Source organism: Chelonoidis abingdonii, chromosome 1 (genome assembly GCF_003597395.2).
Source record: "Chelonoidis abingdonii isolate Lonesome George chromosome 1, CheloAbing_2.0, whole genome shotgun sequence".
NCBI classification, from domain to species: domain Eukaryota; kingdom Metazoa; phylum Chordata; order Testudines; family Testudinidae; genus Chelonoidis; species Chelonoidis abingdonii.
In genome coordinates, this window is record NC_133769.1 from 71,485,245 (window position 1) to 71,496,635 (window position 11,391).

Genomic DNA, 11,391 nt, shown 5'->3' on the forward strand with positions numbered 1-11,391 from the left:
GTCTGTGTACTTTCAACTTAACTCCAATTTACCAAAGGTGTTTGTGTTTTTTAAACCTGAAATTAGCTACTGATATAATTCAGTTTTCGTTTTATCACTTTTTTTTAATTTTGTTTAGGATTCCAGTTCAGTTGTAGAGTGGACACAAACCCCTAAAGAAAAATCTCCACGAGGGTTAGACCACCAGAATAATTATGAAGCAGAATGGGACATGGTCAACACTGTCTCATTTAAAAAGAAGCCACGTTCTAATGGAGGTACTTGCAAAAATAAATTCTGAAACTTTAAATATTTCCTTTTGAGATTAACTTAGTTTTGAAGGATCCATTAGTTATAAAGAGTACTCTATAATGTATTCCCTGAGGAAGTGAAATGCTGAGGTGACTTGTGGCTTGAATTACTTCCATTTTTCCAGATGAATTGATCTCTGCACCCACAAAGCTGTCTGCTTCTTCAATTTGATTTCCCCGCTAAATCACTGTGGGGGGGATTGTGTGGTTGAAGCTTATGTCTAACCAGCATTTTAAGAGCTCATCCTACTGTGTCATAAAGCATTGCTATACCTGTCTTAATATGCATATGACCTTCACATCTCTCTTAGGCAAGTGTAACTTGAACAAATGCATACAATAGTTAGGAGAGAGAATGAGAAGATTAATGCTGTATTAAGCAGATGCTACATCACTACTGGAACACCAGAGGGAGATTGAGTATACTACTGTGCAGTGAGAGCTTGCACATCAGAAAAAAAGACAAATATCTGGAGAATTATACTCTTATTTCACACCTAACACTGAAATGTTGGTGAAATAAGAGAATAAATACAGTAAAATTGAAAGAATTAAAGAATTGGGAACCATCAAGTTTGCATAGCGAGAATGTGCACAGTTCCTATGTTTCCCATTATTGTTTTGCTTGTAATTGTGAAATCTTATTACAGTTACGTTTGTCCTCCCTCTGTACGCTCCCTCCATATTTTTATATTCATGGTCTTGCCCTATATTAGACCAAGTCCCATAACTGGGGACTGTAATGGCGCCTACAAATCCCATACTGAGCGTAAACAGAAAGGGGAGGAGAGCCTCTCTGGTTTGTAGGCAAACGACTTGACCACACCCTCACGCAGCTGCAAGAGCTGTCAGTCATGGAGGCAGGCTCCAACAGCATCATCCATAGAGATGATAAAACCTGCTAAAAAGGGGAGAGTACGGAGAAGGAAAGGTAGGCATTACAGCGTGAGACAGCAAATGGGTAACACCCTTGCACCAGGCTGCCTCCACAAACACAGCCAAGAGACTGAAACATACTTCTAGATTTAATTAGCGCTGAAGGTCCAAGAACTGCCCTGCTCAGGGGCAGACTAAGGAGGACCAGTCAGGGGCAGCAGAGACCCTGCAAAAGGCCACAAGGACCCTTATGTTCACGTGGCACCCCATCAATGATGGTGGTTCTTAGAGTGCATGTCCATGTATATTTCACTCCAGGTGCACATGACCCGCTTGTGCTGGATATTGAAGATATTTAGTTAGCAGTGACTGTTGAGTCTATTCATGCACATTGGGTACCACTGTACCTCAAACCAAGGGTATAAAGGACAATGCAGGACTTACCACCATTGCAATTCCTTCTCACTGCCCACGACTGTGATGGAGTGCTCAGTGTCCTGCACTCCTATAGAGTTAGCTCTTATTATTTTATTGCTGCATGTAGTGGTTATTTAATGTTAGACTAGTGATTTGCCTGTTGATGATTATCATTTTGTAGCTGTTTATAATTTTTGATAGGTTTCAGTTAGCTTTGAGGAGTGCCTCAACCTAAATCACCTAGCTTCAAATATTGCTCTTCTTGCAAGATAGCATTTTCCTTTAATCATGGACGCATTCAATGTTGTCTTTTGTTTATGGGAATCACTCATCCCCTCAAAAAGCAGTGTGTATAAGTCCTTTTCAAAAAGGGTGTTGAAACTGGGGACAAGACTGAAAATGTATGACTACTACTTGGGACCATCCAGGGAGCCAGACCCATCAACAGCCCCTAGGGTGAGCAGATGTCCAGATTTTATAGGAACAGTCCTGATATTTGGGGCTTAGGCCAGGTCTACACTGCGACTTTAAATCGGTTTAATGGCCGATATACCGATTTAACGCTGTACCCGTTCACACGACGTCGTCATTAATATCGAGTTAAACGGCTCCTTAAATCGATTTCGGAACTCCTCCCAGACGGGAGGAGTAGCGCTAAATTCGAAAGTGATAACTCGGATTAGGGTTCGTGTGGACGTAAATCGACATTATTGGCCTCCTAGAGGTATCCACAGTGCACCACTGACCGCTCTGGTCCGCAATCCGAACTCGGATCGGAGTGCGGTAAACAGGAAAAGCCCTGAGACCTTTAGAATGACATTTCCTGCTTTCACGTGTCCAGCTCTGATCAGCACGGGTGGTGATGCAGTTCAATGCAAAGTAGCTCCTGCATTGAACTTTACGGGAGATACTAAGATCTGATCGCTGTATGTGAGACAACTCTGTTTTATCAGAGCTTCGTTAAAGAACAGGAAATGCCAAAGCGTTTGAAAAATAAACTCCAGGATACACAGCGGTGCGTGAACACTGTAACGGAAGCCAGAGACTCAAACGGATACTCATGGAGGAGGGAGGGGCGAATGAGGACTAACAGCTACCAGTCTCCCAGCAGTCTCTGAAATATTTTGCATTCTTGCCTGAGCGCCACATGCCATGTAGCTATACACGGTGTCTTGCAGGTCACGGAACAGCTCGTCAGTCTTTCCCCCCGCCCCCCCAGCACGTGAAGAGAAGTAAAATAACAATAATTCCTTTGATACTGTAATGTCACCCTCTGTGTACTGAATGCTTGCAAGAGTACGCACGAGTGTTGACAACGTCACGGACTCACTGTTTTGTGATCTTCAGGGTCCCTGATTGCCTGTGGCTATGGCGTTGCTCAATGCATTCGGGAAAAAGGCGCCAAAGGGTTGTCTGCTGCCTTCACAAAGGGAGGTGAAGGCGTACCAGGCACACCACCGCGTGGGCAATGTTTTGCCCATCAGCACTGTGCTCTCAGACCGGAAGTGGGAACTATGGATAGCTGAGGAACGCTACCCACAGTGCACGCTCCTGAATCGATGGTATCTTTGGACCATGGACGCAACAATCGATTTTCGTGATCCCACTGTGGACGCGCTAAACCAATTTTATTAGAGCTGTTTTGTAATATCGGTTTAAGCTAATTCGAAATAATCTTGCAGTGTAGACGTACCCTCAGTGTTATATAGGTGCTTATTACCCTCCAACCCCTGTCCTGATTTTTCATACTTGCTGTCTGGTCAACCTAACACCCACCCACCCCCAGTTCATTGGTCAGCAAGTTCAAAGCATGCCCCTCAAGCTCTGCTCTCAGTAATGCAAGAACATGGGACGAGATAGGTCTCCTTCTACTAAACAGTCCTGTAGGAAAATGTTGGGGAAAAGGCTGAAGGATATCCATCTCCCTCAATCTAGAGGTAGATCTCTCCATAAATCCTCTGAGGAGAGGTCTGAATTGCCTCCCAAGACTCCATGGCCTGGAATGGATAGTGGTGGATCTCTTGTGAAATGTAGTGTACCACTTGTCTGGTTCCTATATCTAGGGCATCAGTGCCTGTTAGGGTGTTGTAACATCAGCACAGGGATGTTATACTGAGGAGCCTGACTCTATTACTATCAGGAAGGCTGCATATCTCTTTGATTTGAGAGGTTAATACTTCAGTGGTATCAACGTCCTCTCCTGTACTTACCCCAAGGCTGGCCCTACCTTCTATCACCCTGTCTGTGCAGCCTCTCCCTTTGAGCTGAATATATTTTTTTCACTGCTAGCATACTGGAGAAGATTTTCTGACATATTTTCACAGAACTTGCTCTCTAGACTTCCTCTCAGAAGTTTTAGTGTGTGAAGTACAGGGCCTCTACAAAAGACCTGCTATATGAAGAGGCAGAGCTGTTTGGCAAGAAAGCAATATGTTATACTTGCTCAAAAACTCTAAAGCAAACCTGAAATCATTAGACATATACACACCTCTTGTGTATCAAAAGTTTGCACCAGCGGCAGTGACTGCTCTCATACATAGACATCGAAGGGCATGTTTATACTACCCGATGGATTGGCAGGCAGTGATTGAGCCAGCGGGGGTCGATTGATTGTGTCTAGTCTAGTCGCAATAAATCAACCCCCGAGCACTCTCCTGTTGACTTGTGTACTCACCAGGCCGAGAGGCGCTGGCGGAGTTGCCAGGGAAGCGTCAGCCATCGACTCACCGCAGTGAAGACACTACAGTGAGTAGCTCTAAGTGTGTCGACTTCAGCTACATTATTCACATAGCTGAAATGGCATAACTTAGATCGATCCCCCCAAGTGTAGACCAGGCCTAAAGTATTAACCTAAGAAGCTGCCTCCTTGCAACAGAGAGCATCATCCCTGTAATCACTCAACCTCATGCCCTGCTCAATCCTATTCCAGGTTTCTATTCCAAATATTTTCTCATACCCAAGAAGAAGGAAAGTTAGAGACCTGTTCTGGACCTCAGAATGCTCAATACCTTCATTCAGCAAATAAGGATCAGGATGATTGCCTTAATATTTGCGTTACCATTGGTAAATATGAAAGATAAGTTTGCAGCTTTCAACCTACAGGATGCTTATTTTCATGTTGCCATATATCCTACACCACAGAAAAGTCCTGTAGTTTGTGGTAGGCCAAAACAGTATCTTACCCTTTGGTTTATCCACAGTTCCAGAAGTATTTACAAAGAACATAGCAGTAATGGCTGCTCACCTAAGAAAACAGGGATATCAGTATTTCCATACCTAGACAACTGGTTAAGAGAACTCTTACCAAGAACATCAGACTTCCACTCAGACCATTCTCCATCTGTTTCGATCTCTGTCTACGAGTCAACGCTTGCGCTGTTTCATTCCAATACAATGAGTAGAATTTATTGGGGCTGTACTAGACTTCAAAACAGCAAGGGCCTATCTACCTCAAGAACAGGTTTGAGACTATGGCCAGACTTACCACATTACTTTTTAGACAGTGCCTCAGACGTTGGCAAGGACTTTTCTCAGCTTACTAGGCCATATGACCTCTTGCACTTTCATAATATTGCATGCCAGATGGCACCTACGCTGCCTGCAAGGATGGATGAAGTTTGTTCATATGCTGAGCAAGCACGCTTTGTAACTGCCACTAGTGGTCCCTTGAGGTTCCTGTCTCCCTTAATTAGTGGAAGAACCCCCACTGTGCATGCGAGTTCCCTTCTCCCTACCTCTTCCAACAAAGGTGCTAGTTACAAATGCATCTCTATTGGGTTGGGAAACCCACACAGAACATCAAATATTCTGGAGCTAAGAGCAGTCCAAAATGCCTGCATTCAGATTATGATGGACAATACAGCTGTCATATTTTATATACACACACAGGGAGGGGCACGTCATCTCCCCTGTATAGAGAGCAGAGCAGCTGTGGAATTGGCTCATACAACATTGCATTACATTCAGAGAAGTTCACTTACCGGGTCTCAGAACCCTTTGACAGACAAGCTGAACAGACACTGTTCAGCAGATCATGAATAGGAGATACACAACTCTGTATTTCAGTCTGTCTTTCAGAAGTGGGGTCACATCTCAGTGAACTTATTTGTGACACACAAAAACAAGAAATGCCCAACTTTCTGTTCCAGATGTGGTCAGAACCTGTACTGCATGTGTTCCTCATTCTATGGTCTGGTCTTCTGATGTATACATATTCACTAATTCCATTACTTCCAAGAGTGCTCAAGAAGGCCAGGCAAGATGCAGTCACACTTTCCCTCATAACTTCTGTATTGGTAGCCAAGACAGTTTTGGTTTCTGTTGTCTCGCAGACAGCTCATATGTTTCTCCGGTAGTCCTCCAATGTTTCTTTTTGCTAGTACGAGATCTCTTATCTAAGGTTGGGAGTCAAACCCATCTTCCCAACCTATCCACACTTCATCTCTGTGAATTTTGAATGCATGTCGGAAATAGAAAGAGCATGCTCTACTAGCATTCAAAATATTCTGATCAACAGCAGAAAATATCTCCACTAGAAAAAAACTATGATGCAAAGTGGAGAAGTTTCATCAAGTGGTGTAAGCATTGTAGACTTGTGCCTCTTCAGTTGCAAATTCTCACTGTCTTAGACTTATCTGCTGTCCTTAACAACCTTGTCTATCACTCAGCTCTCTCAGGGTACATCTTGGTGCCATAAGGGCATACTACCCACCTACATGGGTTTTTGGTGTTTTTCTACCTACCTGTGATCAGATTTCTTAAAGGTTTAGTGAGGATATTCCCACCTATAAAGGAATGAAATCTTCTATATGAGATCTAAATGTAATTTGACAGATCTCCTGAGACCTCCATTTGAACCGGTGGTTTCATGCTCTCTCTTGCACTTGTCTATGAAGACTTCCTTCCTTGTAACTATCACATCAGTAAAGAGTGGGAGAAATAGGGGCCCTTATGACTGATTCTCCTGCCCCCACAGTTTTTTTTAATTTGGTAAGGTATCCCTTAAACATGTCTAAAGTTCTTGAGTTTCCTTTAAATCAGGTCATTCATTTACCCATATTTTTTCCAAAGCCCTGTTTGTAAAGATGCTGAAGTGAGGTTATAGACCCTGGATGTTTGAAGGGTAGTTGTCTTTTACCTTCAGAGGACAAAACCCTTTAGATCTTCACCAAGACTCTTTTTGTTTCCTTTGCTGAAAGGTTGAAAGCCATCGTGTTTCTACTCAGAAGCTGTTAAGGTGGGTTACAGGGCATCATGAATTGACTAAACTAGGTCTACTGAGTATTGTCAGGGCCCATTCCAGTAGGACATAGGTGGCATCAGCTGCTACTTTTTTTGAGGGGGGGGGGGGAACCCATAATTAATATTTGTAAAACTTCCACCTGCGGTTCCATACACACCTTAGTAACCACTATACTGTAAAGAAGGATCTAAAGCAGGCATTTCTTTTGGTAGAGCATTCCTTTGTTCTCTTTTTAGATAAGACACTGAGCATCCAACACCTTAATTTAGATCTCTGCTTGGGGGTGACCTAGAATGAAATGCACATACGGGGAAGCATCTGAAGAAGAAACATTACTTACCTGTGCAATAACTGGAGTTCTTTGAGATGTTTTCATATGTATATTCCATAGCCAACCCTCCTTCCCCTCTGCTTTGGAGTCATCCTATACTTTCAAACTCCAAGATGGCAAAGAAACTGGAGTGGCAGTTAGTTCTGCACTGCCCTGTATACCCTTGGTATGAAGCATATTACTTAGCATGCTTGAGAACAACAAATGGACACTGCTAGCTAAAATCTCCTATCTCAAGCACATGGGGTGCAGGCGTACTATAAGTTGTACAGGCATTTGTCTCAGTTCATGAATTCTGGTTGATTTTGTGAAGGTGTATTATGAAAACCTGCTGTATCATGAGTGCCTATGTGTATGTTATAGAAGGGGATGGGTAGGATTCTGTGGCCTGCTTTGTGCAGGAGGTCAGACTAGATGATCATATTGGTCCCTTCTGACCTTAAAGTCTGAGTCTGAGATCTTGTAACAGGTACACACTAGACAGGGGCAATGGGAAATACTCAAGGTTAACAATGGTATTTAGACCTCAGAAAGATTATTCTGAAAAGCAGTTGCATCCTTAGAAATCTGGTTTTAGCATAACCCTTCTGAAGGGGGCTGGGGAAGATAAGGGCAGTGCAAAGTTACCAGGAATAGAAGTGAGGCAGTGCAGGGAATCAGGAGGAGTTGAAATCAGGGAATTCACAAGAACAATGAGCCTGACAGGAAAAGGAAATGTGGGGTATGAGAGAGCAGGGCCACAAGCTGGGAAAGGGGCTCCATGAGGGAGAGATGACTCACCATGTAACAGTTTGCGTGAGGCAGGGAACACCTTGCCTACTTTCCTGGACCTAGATCGTTGCCCAAGTAGGACTCACTAGCTCGCCTTCCCTTGTGAAGGACTCCTTATGTTTAAGATGTTTGTTGTTTTGTATGATTTGTACTCTCCTGTGCTCTGTATGATTAAGTAAAAGTATTGATGTGTTATGTGCTTCACAACTGCTTGTGTGACCCTGAGAGACTGAACCAGTAAAGCAAAAGCTTCACACGTCTGTGGTGGAATTCTGGGACAAGGTATGCTTAAGTACCTTGAGTATCTTGAGGGTCAGTGCTGATCCTGGGGGCCTAGGGCAGGTGGGCTAAGGAGCTCCATTTCTCAGAAGTGGTAGCTAGTAGACTGAGAGTCAGTGCCCAGGAAATGTGCCAAAGAGGCCAAGGGAGGAACCAGTGCTTTAACCAGCTGAGGCTGCAGGAGTGTGAAACACCATGGGAATCCATGCCTCTCCTGAACTGGATTACTCTCACAACAGTCCTAGTAGGTGACCAGGAGGAGGTACTTTGGTAGGATTTGTGACACGTACCTAGAGTGGAATACACATACAGACACCACATCTCAAAGAACTTCAGTTACTTTACAAGTGAATAACTTTTCTTTCTGACTGGGGTGAGGAGTCTACTCACACGTGTATGATTGCAGCATCAGGGCTTTAGATAGTGATCCGTTTGAGGCAAGGAGTCTGCCTACCCATGTGTTTGTGGCTCTGTTGTGCTAGGCACCGTACAATCTGATTTGAGCTGTTAGGTGGATCATGGGACATGGCATTTGTAGCTGGGCTTTCATTCAGCCACTGAATTTACAGATGCTAGACAAACTGGGTAGAAAATAAGCAGGAAAATGAAGTCTGATAGGTTTCTAAACATTTAATATAGCTCTGGGATGTGGACAGATATAGAGTGAACTGAGGAATGCTGCAGTGCACACTCCATTCCCAGAGCTAGTGTACATTTCTGAAAAGTTGGCAGCATTCATATGGGGTATATGCAGTGGTGGATTTAGAGTTAGTAGGGGTCTGTGTGCAGCTTCATTCCCCCCTGCCCCGTTTTTCATTCTTTTTTTCTTCCTCTTCTTTCTATATTATAAGTAATGGGAAGTAAATGAAAATAAAATGAGGTACCTTGATTGGGATGCAGGAGGGGGTGAGGGGTGTGGGCTCTGGGATGGGACAGAGGGTTGAGGTGTGGGGGGTGAGGGGTTGGGCTCTGGGAGGAAGTTTGGGTGCAGGCCCTGGGCTGGGGCAGGGGTGCAGGAGAGGGCCGGGGGGCAGTGCTTACCTCGGGTGGCACGACTTCCATAGCGACCAGCACACACACCCCTCTGGCAGTGGCTTCTAGGCTGCTGGCACGTCTCTGTACACCCCTTGAGGGGAGGGAGGGCAGCATGTCTTGGGCAGCACGTGGAGCCCCCCTCTCCCCACCAGGGGTGCACAGAGATGTGCCAGCAACTGGCGGCTTCTGGGAGTGGCGTGCAGGCAGTCTGTCTGCCTCAGCCCTGCTGTGCCATCGGCCAGGACTTGGGGGCAGGTTGTCAGATGAGATTTGTCCTGCATTTTGGGGGCCCCCGCTGTTGTTGGGGCCCTTGTACCACTGCACAGTTTTTCATGGTAAATCGTCTCCTGGGTATATGTAGATGCTAATAGTGGAAACCAAACTGTAATTGTCACAATTTTGTCTTTAAAGATACTACAACTCATGCGAATGGAGAAAGCAAATGGTCATTCCAGTTCAGTCTGACAGATCTGAAGTCAATCAAACAAAACAAAGAAGGCATGGGATGGTCTTATTTGGTATTCTGTCTAAAGGATGATGTCATCCTCCCAGCTCTTCACTTCCATCATGGTGATAGCAAATTATTGATTGTGTCCCTTGAAAAATATGTGGTGTTGTGTGAGTAAGTATCAAACAGTTCTTAATTATGTTAATATAGAATATAAATGTAAATAATGGCAAGTGTAAATTCTAGTAATAAATTTGCCAGTATGAAAGTAGGTTCTGAAAATTGAACACTGACAACTTAATAAAATCCCTTCCCTTTAATCTTATTTCTCACTACTTCAATAATTTCTCATTTCTAAAAATTGATTTAATAGTTCATGTTTTCATTTCAAATGTTTTTTTGATATATTTAAACAAGCTTCATCAATCTACTGAAAATCAAACCACCTCTGCAAAAAGCTATAACGTTTCATGGTATTAGCACCCTCTAGTGGGTATAGAATGCGAATAAGGAGACTTGTGTTCTATTGCTCACTTCACTATTGTCGGAGTTTGTGACTGTGCGTTTATTCTCTCTTCCAGTTTCCTCATCTAAAAATGGGGGTGATAATAGTCAACCTATGTAAATCACTTTGGATTCTCAGCTTTCTTCTCCAGACCTGAAAATCTCTGAAGCTCAAAAGCTTGTCCCTTCCACCAACACAACATCTTTTCTTGTACCAGCTTATCTCACCCACTTTGTGTGTCTCGTATATCAGCAAAATAATTATTATTGATGATGATTCCTAGTTTAGGTGTCATTGTTAGGATAAATGAGTCTAGAAGTTAAACTTAGTTTAAAAAAAAAAAAAAAAAAGCACCACCCTGTCATCCAAATCTATATATAAATGTTTCCTCCAAAGTGGTATTCAGAACTCCCTTAACTGCTGTTTATTTTTAACAGCTTCACATTCTCTTCTTAAGGATTTGAAGAAAAAAAACTGGCCAAGAAACCTGACCATGGATCCTTCCAGTTTCTGATAAAGTTGTTCCTGTTACGGAGCATTATCTGCTCCTGCTGACCCAGAAATGAGGGACTAAATACAAATCTTGAACCCTGATACCCTCCTGATAGCATATGATGTCACTATTAGACTAGCTTTATGTACAGAGCCAGAGGGGCTGGTTTTCTCACTGGGGTTCTGCTTTGCAGGAACTTGTTTTGTGTTGGCCTCTGGCTAGTAGAATTTGTTTTTTGATCAGATGCATAGCTTATGTTTCATAATACCTCCCACTGTATTGAGCTCCAGAAGTTGTTGTTTGGTGTCTTTTAATTATTTGTGTTGTTATAGCCCATAGGAGCCCCAGTCATGGACCAGGACCCCGTTGTTCTAGGCACTCTGTACAAACATGTAAAGACTGTGTCCCCAAAGAGCTTAGAATCTAAGGATATGTCTACGCTACGAAATTGGGTCGAATTTATAGAAGCTGGTTTTTCAGAAATCGTTTTTATACAGTCGATTGTGTGTCCCCACAAAAAATGCTCTAAGTGCATTAAGTTGGCGGACTGTGTCCACAGTACCAAGGCTAGTATCAACTTCTAGAGTGTTGCGCTGTGGGTAGCTATCCCACAGTCTCCACCGCCCACTGGAATTCTGGGTTGAGATCTCAATGCCTGATGGGGCAAAAACAGTGTTGTGGGTAATTCTGGGTACATGTCGTCA

The 11,391-nt window shown here is 43.5% G+C and overlaps 1 protein-coding gene across 7 annotated transcripts in view; it reads left to right on the forward strand.

Moving 5' to 3' along the window:
- Positions 1-11,391, forward strand: part of TBC1D15 (TBC1 domain family member 15) — a 100,295-nt gene that overhangs the window by 24,093 nt on the left and 64,811 nt on the right. For all 7 annotated transcript variants that reach the window (XM_032792601.2, XM_075066517.1, XM_075066512.1 and 4 more), the window contains 2 exons: positions 119-257; positions 9,653-9,863. In XM_032792601.2, coding sequence (XP_032648492.1) covers positions 119-257; positions 9,653-9,863 — 350 coding nt within the window. The remainder of the gene's footprint in view (positions 1-118; positions 258-9,652; positions 9,864-11,391) is intronic.